Below are 20,009 nucleotides of genomic sequence, written 5' to 3'. Positions count from 1 at the left end.
AGAGAATTTGGCCCATTGACTGCATGGGGTTTAAGTGTCAAAATGAAGCTGATGCTAAATACAGACCCAATGACCCTCCCTGGGAATAGCATTAAAGCTCCATTCACCAGCTAATAGACACTATCCAATGCCACACCAGGCCATGTGGAACTCTGCCAAGTGGCAGCGGGTGGGGGTAGTACAAAGCCCTTTCAGCACAGAGGTTTTGGAAGGTGGAAGCTATCTTTAATTTGTAGGTTCCAGTCCTTTATAGATTTTCAGCATAAAGGCAGTTTGTTAGGACTTTCCTATTCCTATGCTATATTTGATCCATATCCACATTTGATTCATACTCAATCCTAATATATATTTGGATAAATATTTAGATTGAAATCTAAAGTCTATATTCAAACCCTTTACGTTCAGGCCCAAACACACTAAACAGAAATTTGGAAAAAGCTGTCCAGAGAGGTAACCAAAATGCTGTCTTACAAGAAAGACTTAGGCCTTGGCTACACTGGCGCTTTACAGCGCTGCAACTTTCTCACTGAGCGGTGTGAAAAAAATACCCCCCTGAGCGCTGCAAGATACAGCGCTGTAAAGTGCCAGTGTAAACCGTGCCGCAGCACTGGGAGAGCTCCCCGTGCTGCAAGCTAAACCCCATGAGGAGGTGGAGTACATGCAGCGCTGGGAGAGCTCTCTCCTAGCGCTGGTGCTGTGACCACACTAGCACTTCAAAGCGATGCCGTGGCAGCACTCCCACAGCAGCGCTTTGAAGTTTCAAGTGTAGCCATACCCATAGGAGCTAATCTGGACCTGAAGCCGTAGAGTTTGTATTCAATGAGGTAGACTAGGCACTTTTATTCATCTTCTCTCACATAATAAAGGAACAAGGAAAACTCCATATGAATTCCAAGAAAGAAAAGAAAAGAAAAGAAAAGAAAAGAAAAGAAAAGAAAAGAAAAGAAGCATAAATCAGCTAAGACCCTTTGCTTGCTTTTCTTCCACCACAAGAACCCACTCACAGATCACATACTGATGCAAGCTTTCTAGCATGACATGAGACTGCTTTTTCTCCACAAAAAGAAAACTGATGATTATTAAATACTTAAGACACTCCTATTTAAAAAAAATCATGTAAATTTAAACCTTAGTTTATTTTAAATTATTTGGTGTACTAGTAATAGTAAACTGGCAGATTCTAGGTCTAATTTCCTAATGAGGTTGCATCTCCCTGCCAACCTAACAATCTTGATTGCTCGAAAAATGCTATTTATATAGGCCTCTCAAGTGCTAGCATGCTTAGCCCAGCCTAGGACTACTGTTATGACAGCTCAGGGGACAACAGTTCCCAAGAAATCCTGTTCTCATGATTCTCAAGGAAGGATTGGAAGGGGACTGTCCTAAACCATGGACAAGATTCCCTCTGTAGTGAGGGAATGAGGGATGTTCCAGCCCATCCTGCTCACAGACCACCAGTCTCTGGCCGTAAGCAGTCAGCAGTATGAGTGATGTCCCCCTCCATGACCACATCCCCTGTTCAGTTGTCAGGGCTACTGGAATGGGGTAATACTGGCCCAGGAGGATCCCTCACCTAACTTTAAAGAGCGCGGACACCCTGCTATAGTCTCCATTTGTAAAATATATAAAGGTTGATGACGATTCATTACAGTGTGTTACGTGCTATATGATGCTAAATATTAGTATTGTGTTGCCAATTAAAGTTATAAGAAACATGCAGAAGGAGCAAATAGCTCATAATGAGAAAGTGGTACCTGGCAAAATTATGCTGTTAAATTCCACATTTATACATTAAATTGATATTTCAATGCAACAATAAATCTATACAAAATTAATACTCTATCAAATAATGTATCGGTATTAAAGGCAAATTATTCCAACAAAAAATCATGTTGAAACAAAATACTCTTCAGCCATGTTATTGTGCCTTGTTATTAAAAGGCATGTGGTACAGATTACCTTTGGACAGCAAGCTCTTTGGGGCAGGAAATATGTCTTTCTAGTCTGAATATCTGGAAACTGCCATTTATTTTACAGTGCTGGATTAGTGATTTAAACAAATTAATTAAGTAATGAGAGTATCATTGTAGAAGAATCTTTAGGTGCTCTCTCTTCTGGCAGATTTGCACATACAGATTAGGCTGTGGGTTAGGTTTTCCTTTAAGGGAGTATCCCAGGGAGTATGTAGACCAGGGAGCTGTGCTGATTGGAAGCCGGAGCTATGAAACGAGGGTATGGGGGCTTCTAAGTAGAGCAATAGTAGTATTGCACCTAGGGGCTGCAATTAGGGTGACCAGATGTCCCAATTTTATAGGGACAGTCCTGATTTTTGCGTCAATTCTCATCTAGGATCCTATTACCCCTCACCTCCGTCCCGATTTTTCACACTTGCTGTCTGGTCACCCTAACTCCAATCATGGACTAGCAACCCATTGTGGTAGGCGCTGTACAAAAAGAGAACAAAAATGGTCCTTGCTCCAAAGAGCTTACAATCTATAGAAGGTGTTGTGCCTTCAATTCCCCACTCTCCAAGATCAACAACTAAGGAATGCCACACGCATGTTGTGTTATGTCTTTCACTTCCCTAAAAGGCATTCTCTACACTAAGTGATAGTATACATGAGTCAAGTATTCAGCACTGCTGGTATATGTAACTTGTAAATGATAGAATTACAAACAGGATACGTAGGGTGACCATATGTCCCATTTTGGCTAGGACAATCTCTTTTTTAGGCCCTGTCCCGGCCATCCCAACTTTTTTTGACAAAACTGGGCATTTGTCCTGTTTGCTCTTGCCAACTGATCATCAGATGGCAAAAGCAAGTGGGACAAAAGCCCAGTTTTGTTTTAAAAAGTGGGGTGAGGCCCCTAGCAGGCATAGAGGACTATATGGGGGAGCGCGAGTGGCAACATCAGCCCTACACTGGAGAGAGGGAGAGCGGCTCAGACCTGCTGCTCCGCCCTGCGTGCAGGCGGGAGAGGGAATCGGGCAACCCCGCACACGGGGATGAGAGAGGGGCCTTGGGCAGCCGCACACATGGGTAGGCAGCAGTGGGGACTTGGAGGACCAGCCCCCCATGCAGGGAGAATAAACCTATCCCGCAGAAAGTCCAGAAATAAACCAGGTGAAAGAAAAACTCATCCAGGGAAGCTTTGAAGAGTTTGCCCCAAATTGATGGGTGGTGTTTGTCCCAATGGAATGAACAGAGGTTTCCATCCAGAAGTCTATGTAGATAGTGGGGAAATATGTGGATTCTGGGGGCAGAAACTCCTTTGCCTTTGCTAGGAAGCACGGTAAACTCAACCTGTACCCCATCTATTTGAAGACAACTCTGCAAGGTTCCCTTTGCTGAGTTTTCCTACCATATTGCCCCCTCTCATGGGTTTCTCTGAAGGGAGGAGGGGGGCTTGGTTTCACACATATTGTCTCTCACTGGCTCATTCCCAAATTATAGCCAGTCTAGGAATGTTATATGCCCGACCAATATGTACTGTAACTAAGTGAAATTAGGGTTATATAGGGCTCAGTGAAGCGAATGACATATCACAACATGACTTTCTCATTCTGTTAAGGCACTTGGGCCGTTCCAGAAAAAGTACAACCTGACTTTCAGAACACTGCAAAACATTCCACGTGACATTTGGCCTAAGCAATTTCCATTCTGTTTTGCTCTCTTGTACACAGTGTTCTGACAGAGTAAATTAAAATGAGTATTTCCAGCATTCATGAAATTGTATTTGGATAATTAGTTATATATCTGTAAAAATAGCAAAATGCCTAAATATATAGTGACTGGAATCTATCTGCACATGGATCACAAACCCTTATTAAAAAAAGCCACATGATGTCTCAGAGTGCTCAATTTTGCATTTACACCTCGGAAATCAGCTCCTTATTGATTATATAGCATGGGAAACACACATGCACTCTCTTTTCCAGCAAATGTGGGGAATGTGTTGCACTTGTTACATTCTCTTTTCCATTTGCGACTTGAATACTACAGAATTAGGAAAATAAGGAAGACTGTAGTTGTGGAATAAAGCTATACAATATGATCTGAAGGCAAAGCAAGATTTGGACACTTCAGAAATAACTCAGACTTCTGCGACAGAGGTCATATACTATATGCTTGGAAAAGAAAGATTTAACTTGAAAAGCAAAGGGTCCAATTCTCCACTAACCCTACCTACCTTGGGTTGGATGTCTAGCTACCCAATCTTAATTGTGGGACTTTCCCAAAATTAAGCAGAAAGCCAACGGTGAAGGCTTTTTTATATCTTGCCAAATTGCAGAAAATGTCATTTCTTGCCCGTCTCCCTCCCAGAAAAACTGTGGTGATTCCGCACAAATAAGTCAGATAATTTGGTTTGATATTACTAAATCTGATATCAGCTGTGGATATTTGTGGGGAGGGGAAGCAAGGGGGAAGGAGGATAATAGGAGGGGGAAATTTGTTTTCCCTCTTATTTGTACATTTCTTTCCATGAGCCCACCTGGCTATGCAGAGACTGCTCCATCTCAGATATCTCTGTGTGATACCTGTTTTGATTTTATACAATCAGCTGCCCTGCCCCTTTGAGAGGGACAAATCCTGTCCTTTCCCCAATGGACATAGCTTGTGGGTGAGGCAGGGGACATGATCCCCACCAAACTGAAAGCCACAGCCAAGCGCATAATTTGCGTCCCCCTCCCCCCCACAAGAAGCCCCATTGGCCTGACTAGAACTCCCCCCCCCTCAAAAAAAAAATTATAGAAGTAAACTACACCTATGCTTTCCCCCTGCCAGGGTTTCCATAAGGAGTTTCACTGAATGTGTCTATACACTCAGAAGGGACCCCAGGATCCTATTTTTGTTAATTCTCACTTTACTCGGATGTTTAATGCAATGTATCTTGCGCATACAAAAACAAAAGTGTACATCATGCATGGTAAATTCAGAAGCAGTGTTTCAGAGAGGACGATGTCAGATTGTATCATTTCCTCTACTGAAACAGGTTAGCAAAAAGTACTGTGTCTCAGTACAAAAAAAGGATTTCTATCAAGGCAGTAGGGGACAAAAACCTCTGTTGGTGTAAATCAGCATAGCTCCATTGAAGTCAGTGGAGCATGGCCAATATACACCAGTAGAGGATTGAGGTATATTCTGCATTACTAACTGCTGGATTCCAAAAAGTATTGTGCATTTGGATCTGTGTGTGCACATGCACCCCAACCATACATAGCAACTAAATCTGAAATGAGAATATACACAACACACACTTATTGTATCTATGTGAAAGGAAAACTTCAGTACCAAATGTCATCTTAATAACATTCATGCAAACTCTTCTAACAATTAGAATATAGTCATTCTATGTATGTCAAACTATAACCTTTTTATTTTCCAGTTATTTTAATAGTCATAAAGAGGAGGCTATGGGTTCATTTCTGAGAATGCCTTTACATAAATCCTAGAATTAAAGAAATTCAGAATTTTAATCTACTGAAACTAAGCAGAAAAGCTTTCCTGCAAAGAAAAAAGGGTTCAACTCTCCTGCAGACATGAAGTTCAAAGGAATGACACTGTAAATGCCTCCTAGCAACATTCAAGATATTCATAATCCTCATCCTCTATAACTTCACTTAGCTCTTTTAACTGAAAAATTCTACAAATGCAAATATATGAATTTGAACTAATAATAGGGGGAACAAGCTCTTGGTTTTCAGACAAGTCATAAATGAACCATTTAAGCATTGAGAGATCAACTTCCAAAACAATCCAACTTGTAAATAAGGTTCATGAGTTTGAATAAAGTGTTATGCTACCTGGATATTATTTATCACTGATTCCAATAATACTGAAAAATTAAGATATTTTTATAAATGTAGGTCATGCTTAATCAGCAACACCAATCCTAAATGTGAAAAAAGCTCTCTAACAATTAAAAATAAATCATATATTATGCATGTGTTCATATTCTTATCTTCATTTTGATCTAACTACACTTCTATATTCATTTTAAAAGTGTCATGACGAATTTTTCTTTAAAAATCCACTGCTTGTTTCTACCAATGAACTAAAAAAAAAAAAAACCCAGCACATCTGTATCACCCTCATCCTTTAAGAGAGCAGAAATAAGAAATAATCTTTATTAATGTGGGATTAATGTAATAGGTAGATGACCTAAAAGGTAAAGTTTCTCATTACTTCTAAAGTACACATCCCTTAACCATATAAGACATGAGCCTGCATCCATCGAAGGAAGTTCCCCCTATTCTTCAACAAAAAGAGGATCAAACCATAGAGAACCTGTCATGAATCTATCTTCACAAATTCTTTCTTTTATTACAAATGTTTATTAAAAGTACTTATAAAGCTGTCCAGTATAAAATTAGTTGTACTCTTATTTTACAAAATTTATTTCGTGATTAACTTTAGAGAGTCCGAATTTTCGGTAATAACTACTAGCCTTTACAAAATGTCAATGGTTTCAGATACACTTTACGGAAAGAACATATTCTGCACTAAATTGGATAATATTAACCAGTTGCTTTCACATTTGGTATCTTAATCCATATAAATCAGCTGTGATTGTATTAGCTGGATAAGTGAAGCACACACTGTGGATCTCTAGCGAAGCACACTCTGCTGAGCTCTACTATTGCTGTTCAAAATCTCTTTGTTGTGAAACACATTAAATATGCAAATATCTATTCTATTTGACCAAATTACACGAGGAGGAAGAAGAACAAGCAAACTGGAAGAAAGTAAAAGGCACCCTTAACTACTCACAAAAAGAAGCATCCCAAGCATTTTCATAAGAATGAAACTGGCTAATAGCCCCAAGGCTGCTACAGAATAACAATTGGGCAATGGGGGACCAAGTGGGAAAACCTCCCCGAATTGGAAGTATTTACAACTGTATAGCATGTGGGAAACAATGACAAAACCCATGCTCAGATAATTCTGACACGTCATGTATAGTATACACCACTGGGAAATTCTGATAAATGCAGTTTCAAGCTACAAAACCATCCTCTCAGCAAGCCACTTTTAGTTGAATGGTTTTTAGGTACTTTTAATAAACTTCCTATCCAATCAGCTGCTTGCTCTCAAAATTAAATCTCATGCCACTGCCAGATTTAATTAAATTGGATGCAATTAAGTTATCTATCCTAAGAAGTGATAAGTCCTGGCAGCTCCAGGTATCAGCCCGAAATGACGATTTCCTAATGCACTAGGCAAGACTGAATCTTAAACAACTCACTTTTTAAAATCCATTATATATTTCATTGCTATATTTAAGAAGACATATAACATATATTACTTTGAAAAAAAATGCCTGTATCGACCCAACTTTATTGGGGAATATTCTCAGAATTTCTTCCATGCAAGAAAAAATAATTTTAGGTGTTAGTTAAATGCAAGTTGTAAGTTCACATAGCAAAAGATACTTCTCTCCACACAGCACACAGGGCCGGCTCCAGGCCACAGCACGCAAAGCACGTGCTTGGGGCGGCACACCGTGGGGGGCGCTTTGCCGGTTGCTGGGAGGGCGGCAGGCAGCTCCAGTGGACCTGCCGCAGGCGTTTCTGCTGACGGTCCGCTGCTCCCGCAGCTCCAGTGGACCTCCCGCAGACACGCCTGCGGCAGCTCCACCGGAACCACAGGACCATCGGACCTTCTGCAGAAAAGCCTGTGGGAGGTCCACCGGAGCCGCGGGACCAGTGAGCGGCACAGCGCCCCTCACGGCATGCCACCGTGCTTGGGGCGGCGAAATTGCTAGAGCCGGCCCTGACAGCACATCCGCATATCTATGGTCAAATCCTGCTTGCCTTTATCACTCAAGTAGCACCACTGTAACTAATGGAACTGCCCAGGCAAGTAAGGCGAGTTGGGTTTGGCCCCTATGTTCTGTCATCTAGAAAATTGTTTGTTCTCTAATTTAGACACTGCTCACGCTTGCCTCAGTGGCCCATTTTGTTAGCTAATTCCATTCATTTATTATCCTTTCTATAAAATCTTTGTGCAACACTTGTTTTTAATATGGGGAGTCTAACCCTACTGCCACTGAAGTAAATGGCAAAACTCCCACTGATTTCACAGGAGCAGAAGCAGGCCATAAGGATTTAAATTATGCTGTCTTTGCCTCAAGCATTTACCCACGTAAAATCCTTGGATCCTGCCCTGCTGCCCTTTCTCAGGAAGCCCAATGCAACTATTCACAAAAATATGGGGTGCAGGATTGGATCCCCTTCTCTGCCCAGTTTTTAATCGTTCTACTAATCTTTTGAAAGAAACACACCCATTGCTGCAGACAGTCTATATGCAGACAAAAGCAAACATTGGCTTTAACAGGAGTATGGCCCAGGTAAGGACTGAAGGCTGGAATGGGCAAAAGCACATTTTACCAGTAGGCACTCCATCTACACTGGGAGGGTGTGCTGGTGTAAATATTGAGTATAGCTGCTATAGCTACACTGAGCATAGCTCTACTGGCTAACCTTTCCTGGTGTAGACTTGGCCTCAACTTTAATTTTCTTCTTATGTGGTCTCAGATCCGGGATCCAGAGCAAGCCTAACAGCACTGCAGTCTATGCCTCACAAACCACCTCAGCTGACCTGGACCAGTCGCAGCCGTGCCATGGGTGTTTTATTGCAGTGTAGACATACTCTTACTTAACTCTTTATGCACAATGAGTAGTCCTATGGTAGTCAATGTGACTATTCCCAGCGAATAAATTAAGTATTTGCATAAGTCTTTTGAGGATCAGGGCCTATAGTGTGGTGGTAACCAGACTGATTTTTCTATAAGACTAGGCAATAGGAGCATTTAAACAGAAACAAAAAGATGAAGTGTCAGGGGCAAAACAGATATGTGACCATTGCCACTAATAGGTATAATACTTAGCTGTCATAAGTAATCCGTTTTCAAATTTTACTATTGTCATTGTTTACTTCAGGGTGTTTATTTGTAAATTATCAAAGTGCCTGTTTCTTTCCCAAAGAGATGTCCAATTTCCTAAAGCACTTCGGGCATTAAAGTTTTGATGTATTTGCCACACCCAAACTAGGTCAGAAGGGTCATAGCAATTTTTTATTTCCACAATTAGGCAGCCATTTCTATATACTCGACTGCATTCAGTCACAGGACAAATCCCACAGCACGAGATAACTCCCTAGCAAGTGCTTAGGGAGTTTGGCCCCAAGGCTATCCTCCTCACACAGACAAAACTCACACTGGAGAGATGGGCCTTTTGCCTGAGTAAGAAAGACAGAATAGGTCCCTCAACGCGTATCTGAGATTCAATTCAGTTTTCCTGGTGTTCTGCCAGTTCACATTTGTCAACACCCAGATTAATTACTACAGTGAATACCTTTCAAGTAGCCACAGAGGTAATGAAAAGAATATTAGTGCTTCAGTGCATTTACACAATATTAGGAGCTAAACTAGTTTTAAACGGTGAAGTGGGCCAGGTTTTTAAAGGGCACCCTGGGGCTGGTTTGAAAAGAGAGAGGAAGGGCAGAATTTGAAAAACTAATAAAGAAAGCTCCTACAATCACAAGCAAGATGCCAGAAGCACGTCTGCTAATTTCAGGCCAGTTATGTACCCTATTCACTACAAGTGCAATAGTTTAAAAGCCTATTATACCTCGTAAAAGCAAAAAATAATGCATGCATAGCCTTTTCATATGGCAAAAATGCCAATATTAGTTACAGTAGCATTCTTGTCCTAGTTTTAAATCTTCCATCTTGTTTACCGTATCATACATTGGGCCCAATCCTGCAATCTTTGCTCAAAAGTAAACACATGGGCAGCCCCCTTGAAATCAAGTGCTATGTTTACATGAGATAATTTTACCAAAGTATTCCCACTAGTGCTAACACTGGTTCCTTATAGTTCTGATGGGAGCCCTACTGTAAGCAAGGCTCTGGGGGCTTACATGTTAGTTAAGCTTACTGAAGAGTAGGTTCAGCTGACACAGCATTAGTCATAGTTCCAGTCACAATTAAATGAGAGCTCTCATTGGCGCTGACATGGTGGGAGCACCAACTGGAATTTTTTCGGTAAACTTTTCTATTGTAACCATGCCTGAGAGGATTGTTCACATGAGTATAAGGCCCGATTCTGCAGCCCTTACTTCCCCAAACTAAAAGAGAATCACAATATTATATTCGGGGGATTGGGACCCCTCAGGAAGTCACAAGGTTATTACATGGGGGGGGTCACAAGCTGCCAACCTCCACTCCAAACCCTGCTTTGCCTCCAGCATTTATAAAGGTGTTAAATATACAAAAAAGTGTTTTTAATTTATAAAGGGGGTTGCACTCAGGGGCTTGCTATGTGAAAGGGGTCACCAGTACAAAAGTTTGAGAACCACTGGTATATTTCCTTGATCAGTAAATGTGTATCAAGGTTTTCTGAAGATGAAAATCACTCCACAAGTGCTAGACATTATTATTATTATTTTGATTCCTGCAAAATCTGTATATGATACCAATTGGTTTGTTCTAACCATGATGAAAACCACAAGAAAGGCCCCAATCCTGCAATCTTGTAATATACAAGCAGACCCCCATACCAAAATAGCATCTGGGGCTCCAGGCTGGACTAGGATGCATCTGTGTGGAACAAAGCCTATCCAAATACAAAAAAAAAGTGAGTCAGAACATCAACTGGCTAAACCCATTTACACTAGCTGAGGATCTGACCCCCTTCATCTTAAATAGGAGTGCATAACAATGCAATCAATCAAATTCAAACCAACCAGATTATTACTGCTAAAATACAACTGTTCAGAAAACGAAATCAGTCTCAATTAACTCTTACATGTCTTTTTTTTTAATCTAGAACAAAACGAAACTACTACTAGTGATCCTTAGATCTCAAATCCAGTTTAAGAATTGCAAAACAAAGAAAACATTAAAAAGCTCAATACCAACAGTAAAAGCTTATTGTGGAATCCGCTGAAGGCTATCCATTCCATTCAACATTTCCATGTTTACTCATTAAGCTTCATTTTTTGAAATCATTCCAAAAAAATGTGCTGAACTGGAGGAGCAAAAGCCAATTAATAAACTGAACATTTCAGTAACAGAGTGGACTTCAGACCAGATCTCAAAATATGGTAAAATATTAAAAGAAATTTTTACAGGTCCTTTGGGGCCATCTGCCTGTCCCAAGTCAGGATAAAGGGGGAGGGTTGGGCGTGGGGCTAGCAACTCCACCCCGTAAAAAATCAACCTGCTACAGAAACGCTAACAATAGAGACCACAGAGACTTTTACCCTGGAAAAAGAACGGTCTTCAATTCGAAGATGCATGACGCTGGGTGGTAAAAGCCATGAGGAAGCCACTAAGCTGATTACCCTTCTTGCAACCAGGAGGATTACCATAGGCACATGGAACGTGAGGATCATGTACTAGTCAGGAAAGACGGCGCAGGTTGCAGCAGAGATGAGAAGCAACAACCTGACCCTACTTTTTAGTGTCTGGTTCTGATACTCCTTTCTCTTACATTAGTGCACTTCCGGAGTAGCTCAGCTGAATCAATAACATTAAACTAGTTTAAGTGAGAGGAGAATCAAGCTGGAATTGATTCAAGATATCTCATAAGACTGAAAAAGGAAAAAAAATCCATGATGTATCACTAGGAAGTTATATCAAGAGATATATTTTACTTTTAAAAGTATAACATTTCCATCCTTTATTTGCCAGACTTAATGTAAACTATTAACAAGCAGATAATTGACTTGTTTGATTGCTATAGCTAGTTAACCACAGTGACACAATCTTACCATTAGCTAGTCTTTATATGTGTCAACCTGTTGATGATTAATTAAGAAAAATCTTCTATGCTTCTCACCAACGAATCTTCTAGAAAGTGTTTCTTTTTCAGCTTCCACTCAGAAGGTTATATTGTGCCATCAGTTTTTAAGCAGAATTGTAAATGAGGAGAAACGGGGATTCTGCATCTGTAATTCTGAAGAGCTTTAATAGTTTTCCAGTCTGGAACAGGTCTTGTTTTGTCCAATAAAAGTGAACAGTACTGGATGCAATATTATCAAAGATGGAAGATACTGATTCAAAAATGTGTGGGGAACGTTAGGCAAAACTTATTACTGGCAGTCAAACCCTGAAGTTTGTAATCAACTGACTTCAACAGACATTTCCCTGAGTAAAATACTGAAAGACCTACAGATTTGGCCCTAAATAACTAGAAGAAAAAACAAACACTACTGATCTTTGATCTCCCAATAATCTAACAATGGAAAAGGCGTATACAGGGTAGAGGCTCAGAACAGCGTGATTGATTTCACGTCAATCTAGGAAGCCTAAAAAGAAAAGAATTAAAAGGCTTTAATGAAATTGCATTCTAACTTCCCACAACTTCTCCCTCCCCCTCAATGAATCTTTGCTCATTTCCTGCAAAACACATGGAAAGTAAATCTGGATTAAAGTGGGATTTCATTGCTCAAATTTCCAGTTAGCTCAATATATAAAAGAAGGTTTTGGTTTGCTGTATAGGAAGTGTTGCATATGCTGAACATCTATCTTAGCTCAAATCTCCTTGGATGTCCTGTTCCTGTTTGTCTTGAATCCTGCAGCTTAATTATTTACTGTAATTCTAGCAGTCCGTGAAGAATCTAAGTCTAACCAGGTGTCATCTAATTACTGCTTTCAATTTTTAACTGAAATTTTGTTTTTTTAATCCTGTTCTTCACTTTAGGTGATTACTTAGCAAATTCCTTATATAGTTCACTGCCCAGGATATAGAAAAGGAGTAAATAATTAAAGAAAGGTCAAGATAAGTGCTAAAAGTAGATTACCCATTTAAAAAAAAACCTTACGAAAACGAATACTGACATTAAGTTCATAGTAATGTCACTCATCAATTAAAAGGTAAAATGATTATAATGTGTTTCACTGATGTGTATTTTTAATTTTCAAGCCATCACAACTCCTGCTCCCCAAATCAGAGGTCCCAATCCTGCTCCCCTTGAGGGCGAGGGTATTCTGCTGTTGATTTCTGTCAGAGCAGCTCAAGCCCAGAATTCCTCTTATAAGTGTTCACTGACAGAGTACAAGAAAAGTATACCAGTGCAGGATTTTGATATACAGTTCAACCCAAACGTCCTCTCCCATATCTGCCTTTACTAGCATACAGACTGTAAATTGGACTGTACTCATTTTCTTTTCAAAACACCTACTTGACTTTTTTTTCCCCCCTTAAGGCCCAAATCCTCCCTCCCCTGTGTAAAACCTCAGAGTAGGGGGTTTCACCCAGAGGCTCTATGCAAGGGACGTAATCTTCTGCTCAGACCTCCTGGGCTTCTACCCATACACAGAACAGAGATAGTACATACTGTAGTAGAAGTGCAAGCTTCACCGTGTAACCCCAGCAATATGCAGCAGTTTTGGTCTGTAAGAACCATCCATGGCCCTTTATTTCTTGGCCTCATTTGTGAAACTATCAGCAAAAGTGTCAATTCATGCCAAATGTGATTGTGATTTCTGAGATGTGACACCTATCCACCAGGACATGGACTGTGTTCACCTATTAATTTTATAGAGGCTACTGTACATCTAGTCCTTGGCTGGATTTAAACTGGCAACATGGAAGTGAAGAGAGTTCACTTTTGTATCCTAGTATAATCCAATCTGCCATTGTATGCCCCTGTTTTACACTTTAGAAGACTTTGAAATCACTTCCTCCTTTTGAGAGAAGATTCCTGTTGCCCAGAGTTGTTAATTATCATTGTTTGTTAAGGGATTTGCTTTTCTATCATACCTCATTTAAACACAGGACCCATTTTCAGTTGTGCATCCATGAGAAAACCCCAAATATTACTACTTTTTAGATCACTTAGTGCTCAGATTTGCACAAAGAGATTTATAATTGCTCACCTAAATATCCAGTTTGTGGTTTGTACATGCAGGTACATGGGCCAATTTTAAACGTGCACAAAATAGAGATTGGCCAAAAAATTGTCAAAGAATGTGAATTCACCAATATACATAAAGGCTACAAACCTCTGTTTATCAGTTATGATGCTACTGTGTAAGCTAACATGACTTTTTCATACATATAGCAGAATTACATTTTTATTTTGAACAAATAAGCTTTAACATTTTAAGGTTTTGCAATCAAGTACTCAAAAGACAGGAATTGTAATATTACAGCTGAAGTTTCAACCTTAACTCTGCTCTGAGAACAGACTTAAAATACAGTCTCTCCTAAAATCATTCCATATTATATGTCAAATAACTCTGAAGTTTATTTTAAACCCTTAAAAGAAGTAAATCATGGCACATGCAGCAAAATTCAACTGTGCAAATGCAAAATTTCCAAATTTAAATTCTCCTGGATGGAAGCATGGCCCCACTGAAATTAACTGGAGTTTTCCCTTTACCTTTAATGGGGCCAAAATCTCTCCCCTTTCCTTTAAAACTACTCTACCAATTTGCTTCAAACTTGGCTTATTCCTTAGATCTCAATGATCTAAGGAATTGTGTTACCACTTGTAAAATTTTTGATCAGGTTATACTGGGAAGGATATAGATTTTTCTCAATATACACATAAAATAGATGATCAGATTTGTTAAAACTTTATTAAAAAAACTTCACTTCTGGCCTGAGAGCAACCATGGAAAAATCTCAGCCCAGGAAGATTTTGCTTCAGGAAATTATGAGCTACTGAAAAAGGAGGAATAGACCAAAAGTTGGAAATCAACTTAATTGTAGTGTGCATTCAGGCAGCTGTACACATTTTAGTATCCAGAGGATTCACAGACCAAACAAGTCCATGTAAGGTGAAAGGCTATCACCAGAAATGCTCACCTCTCCAGCATTATGAAGGTTTAGACCAATATCATTATATTACTTATTAACTATGGAAATGTAGAGCACAGTTCTGCAATCATTGCTCACACAAGTCCCGCTGACTTGGACTGGACTCTTAATCTGGTAAACTAAAGAGGATCTGGCCAAGATATGCAAAAAAAAGTCTCATCATGCAATGCAGGGAAGAGCACCGAGGAAATGTAAAGATACAGACAAGACCAGATTCAAAGCCATGATTTAAATGTTGATGTAAATTACACATTGGGTACTGAAGTCAAAGGGAATTTTGCAGAAAACAGGTGTGAGTGACAATGTTTTGTAACTCGCAGTAGTTCGATATTGAGATGGTGGAAAAATGAATGCAACTTACACATTGAGGAGACCAAAGTGGTGTAACAGGAAAAGAAGTTAACAGGAGCATATCAGATAAAGTGGGAGCTCCACTACCTTATGCTTTTCCTGCTAAATCCTTGTCATACTCCTCCTTACAATGTATTTTACCTATCAACTGAATGCCAAATACATGCTAGTTACTTTACTACTTATATATATTAATTTTCTGACAAATATCAGAGGGTAGCCGTGTTAGTCTGGATCTGTAAAAGCAGCAAAGAATCCTGTGGCACCTTATAGACTAACAGACGTTTTGGAGCATGAGCTTTCGTGGGTGAATACCCACTTCCTCAGATGCATCTGAGGAAGTGGGTATTCACCCACGAAAGCTCATGCTCCAAAACGTCTGTTAGTCTATAAGGTGCCACAGGATTCTTTGCTGCTTTTTCTGACAAATGTGTATCATCTCTTCTGAATTTGAACCAAAATAAGGCACTCCAGAAAAAAACAGTAATGTAGGAAGCTTAATTGAACATAGGTTACAAAAATGTTATTTAATAAAATTGGGTTTGCGTGAGTTGGAGGTAAATTTGAGTGTCCAAGAAGGGAAAATAGGTTTCTTATTCATGGATAACCACTATAAAGATAAAAAAAGAACAGAGACAGAAAACATTGCCTATAGACTCATAGACTCTAGGACTGGAAAGGACCTTCAGAGGTCATCGAGTCCAGTTCCCTGCCCTCATGGCAGGACCAAACACTGTCTAGACCATCCCTAATAGACATTTATCTAACCTACTCTTAAATATCTCCAGAGATGGAGATTCCACAATGGAACTGAACTGTTAAGAGCAGCAAGGTTTGAAACACCTACACTCCCAGGAACTAGAGGTCATATCATAGCAGACTAGAATCAGTCCTTCCAGGAGTCTGATAATAAATACCAGATAAATGGGGTATTGTGTGAGTACACAAATCCTTAAAGACTTCCAGGTTCTTTTGTAAATTCAGACATTTGCCTTGATGATCTTAATCCAAATTTGCCCTTCACACACTGCTGTGCACCACAATGTCCACCCAAGCTGTGGCTGCATTTCAGCAGTGCTGTACAGGTGGATGTCTGAAGTGCTTTGAGATTCTTCAAAATGAAATGCTATGGTAATATAAAATATTGCTTCTATAATTCCCTATAAAATGCTACTTTAGGATACCACAGTGAGATTAAATTAAATTAAACAGAGTATGGACCCCATCTTGTAATCTTTACCCATGACAGTAATCCTAAGTAATAAAGACCACTGGCATGAGTAACAGGATCAGTTGTTATGCAATTTTGAGGAGTCATTTTTTCTCTCAGTTTATCCAGTAGCATGTTTAACAAACATTCAGGAGTCTGATTTGTCAAGGTAGAAGGCACAACACTGCTTAATATAGGCATAAGCACTCAGATCAAACTGAGTCTTCTTAGGCTTCTGGAAACATCTGGTTTCCACTCAATGCTCCCAAATTCAAATTGCTAGTATTCAAAAATCATGAGTCATGCTTCAAAATATCATGAGACTGGATTAAAAATCATGAAATTTTTTTTAATTAAAAATTGAGGGGGGGGTTGAGTGGGAGGTTTCTGAATATTGAGACGATAGTTTATGTTTGGGTCAAGTTTTCAAGTTTCTCTGCAACCACAAGGTCTGCAATCACTTTCTTTTTTTAAATGAAAGCTGAAATCCCCACATAATCACATGATTCTAAGAACTAGAGTTTTAAGTAAAATACTAAATATTGTGAGACTTGGAATAAGAATCCCAAGAGTTGACAATACTACTATTAAGAGGTTTAACACAGGTATTACCATAGACTCATTACTAAGGGTACGTCCAGACTACCTGCCGTATTGGTGGGTAGCAATCAATTTTTTGGGGATCGATATATCGCATATCATCTAGATGTGATATATCGATCCCCGAATGCGCTCCCGTCGACTCTGGAACTCCACCGAAGTGAGTGGCAGTAGCGGAGTTGACATGGGGAGCTGTGGACGTCGATCCCGCAGGGTGAGGATGGGAAGTAAGTTGGAATAAGATAATTTGACTTCAGCTATGGTATTCCCGTAGTTGACGTTGTGTATTTTACATCGACACCCCCTGCTCAGTGTAGACCAGGCCTAACATTACATCATCTCATTAGCAGTTTTCCTGATAATTCCTACATCCAGCACAGCAAAATTCTTAACACCTGCCCTGCTTTTGAGTGTCAATTCAAGATTTTCCCCTCACTTTTAATTTAATAATTGGAGATATACCAACCTCCTAGAACTGGAAGGGATCTTGAAAGGTTATTGAGTCCAGCCCCCTGCCTTCACTAGCAGGGCCAAGCACTGATTTTTGCCCCAGATCCCTAAGTGGCCCCCTCAAGGATTGAATGCACAACCCTGGGTTTAGCAGGCCAATGCTCAAACCACTGAGCTATGCCTCCCCCCCGCCTAATAATTGGTAAATTCTCACATTCACATCTACTGTACATGTGTCCTAATTTTTTTAAAGTGGCTGTAGAGCAAGGAAATAAGTATTTAAGTCAGCACTGCAGCTTCAGTTCTATGCAGTGTAAATAAGAGTGCAAAGGAATTAGCTCTCTACCCAGTGTGACCTCTTTGGCTGGAGCTTTTGCAATGCTCCTGCTGTACATTAGCTATCTCCTAACTACTTCCCTGCTCAGAAAAGGGAGCTGTTAGCAGCAGTTGCTGTATAATTACTTACTTGATTCCCTCTAAGAAGCTTACACTAAGAGTTGAGCAAAGAAAGCAGATTAACAATCTGAATACATCCACCTAACACATACACATAAAACAGTGGGGCTACCGGCCAATAGATGTGGCCCAGGAAATTCACTTCATCTCATCCTGCTGGAACAATAAAGGGTTTCATTTGAATTGTGGGGCAATTACATTGTGTGGGAGAGGGAAGGGGCGAGACAGGAAGAGATGGGCTGCAGTTACAGGGTGGGAGTGAGTGAGTGGAGACAGGACTCCTCCATCCCCAGCAGCCAGATTAGTACCAGAGTAGGCGGAGGCGCAGCCTATAGTGCTCAGCCTGCTCTGCCAGTCACATGCTCCCCAATGTAACCTAGCAACAGCAAAGCCCAGAGAAAAAGTTCTCTCTCCCAACTTCAAATCTGTGTCTGGGACTGAGGGAAGCTTATTGTGCTCCAGACTAAGCATCTGTTTCTTTATTAGACTCTTTTTATACCATACCGCATCTGTTACACAAACAACAGACATGTAGACGTTGCACATGCATAATCAGTGCAAATAAAACTAGCAAAGCCTGTGTCTGCCTACTGGAACACATCTCGAGGTGCAACTATACCGAGGAGCTGGTTGCAAAACCAGCTTAGAAACTAGGGGAACTCAGTCAGCCTGCTCACTTTTGGCTTCCAAACCACCTGCACTTGGTGCGCTGAGAGGGGCCGGCAACACGGCCATACCAGATCTTTATAGATGTTCTCCGGGGCCAATAAACATGTTCAGTAGCAAGCGCCAGGATACGGCGAATGTCTTCCCCTCCTTTATGCACGGAGCCCTGGCCGGCCTCCCTGCAAGGAGCGCACCCCCCAGTTAAAGGCTTCTCTCTCCATTGCATCTCCAGAAAATGAAAACCCTGCGTGACTTTACGCGTTGATTTGCACCGCCTGAACGGCCCTTCCCAACGTAACCCCAGATCAGCGACTGCTCCCCCCGAGGACTCAGATCCCTTCACTGGGTAAAGAACCGCCCTGGGGAAGCAAAAGACGAAACCAGCCTGAGGAGGAGCTGTCACAGAAAACGCTGGACTCGCTTCGCAGAGCCCCCGGGCTCGCTCTACTTTCCACTATAGGATAAACAACTTCTGGGGAGAGTCACCCCCCGCTGCTCCAGCCTGCGGGAACACAGCTCCCTTACAGACCAGCAGCCGCCTTCCCCCTGGCGAGCCCGAGGGGCGCGGAAGAGCCCCGCGCCCCACGCAGACGAGGCTGCAGTAGGGGGCTTACCTTGGCCACTAGCCTGCATGATGCATGCAGTGAATAAGATGAGCACTTTGCAAGAAGCTGCTGCTCCTCCGTCCATCCTGTGGCGAGATCCCATCTGGGCTGGGATGCTCCAGCTCCCCAGGAAGCTGGCTGCTGGGCTCAGGAAGGCTGCTCTGCCCTGCAACAGCCCAAGCCGCCTGGTGTCTTTTTCTATCCCGCTAGTTGCAGACGAACCTCCCACCCTCCAGACATTGCATAAAGCTCTTTATACCCAGCAGCCCCGGAACTAGCATGAGGGAATCAGGCATTGCTCCAGGCCCTGCAGCCACAGGCTGCCTTTGCCCCTCCTTCCGCGCGCACTTTGCCGGGTAGGAGGGATGCTTTCACACCAATGCACTCCAATGACTTGTTACATCACACTGGTGATGTACTGCTTTACAATACATTTCGGGCAGATCCGGGGTGATTTCAAATAGCGAACAGCATTTGATGCTCCAGTGTCCCAACCGACTGACAATATGTCCGACGCCAAGAAAAGGAGTTTAACGAAGGAACCTTATAAAGGCTTTAGAAATGAGACATGGGTGTAAAGTTTAAAACGCTGATTTCGTTGATTAGTCCATAAAAAGACGCGGTCAATCACCTCTAAAACGCTGTTGAGGTCGTGGCAGTCACAGAATGAACCCTATTTCTCCACCCCAGCCTTTCGTGAATTTCCCAGGAGAGAAAGTCAGTCTCACAAAACTCTTGGGCCGAGTGTGAAGCTATTGCTAAGGGAAACTTTAAAATCCCTGCTCCTAAATTTGTCAACATTTGTGATGATTCTGGCTTCGGTAAGGGGATCCTT

The 20,009-nt window shown here is 41.1% G+C and overlaps 1 protein-coding gene across 2 annotated transcripts in view; it reads right to left on the bottom strand.

Annotated features, from left to right (window-relative positions):
* The window catches only part of LRP2 (LDL receptor related protein 2), a 186,145-nt gene extending 166,792 nt beyond the window's left edge, over positions 1-19,353 (bottom strand). For both annotated transcript variants that reach the window (XM_030580404.1, XM_030580405.1), the window contains exon 1: positions 19,184-19,353. In XM_030580404.1, coding sequence (XP_030436264.1) covers positions 19,184-19,277 — 94 coding nt within the window. In that variant the 5' untranslated portion in view covers positions 19,278-19,353. The remainder of the gene's footprint in view (positions 1-19,183) is intronic.
* Between the last annotated feature and the right edge of the window lie 656 nt (positions 19,354-20,009).

The sequence above is a fragment of the Gopherus evgoodei genome, chromosome 11 (genome assembly GCF_007399415.2).
Source record: "Gopherus evgoodei ecotype Sinaloan lineage chromosome 11, rGopEvg1_v1.p, whole genome shotgun sequence".
In the NCBI taxonomy this organism is placed as follows: Eukaryota; Metazoa; Chordata; order Testudines; family Testudinidae; genus Gopherus; species Gopherus evgoodei.
The sequence above is the reverse complement of the archived record's forward strand: the minus strand, read 5'-3'. Positions and strand labels throughout refer to the sequence as shown.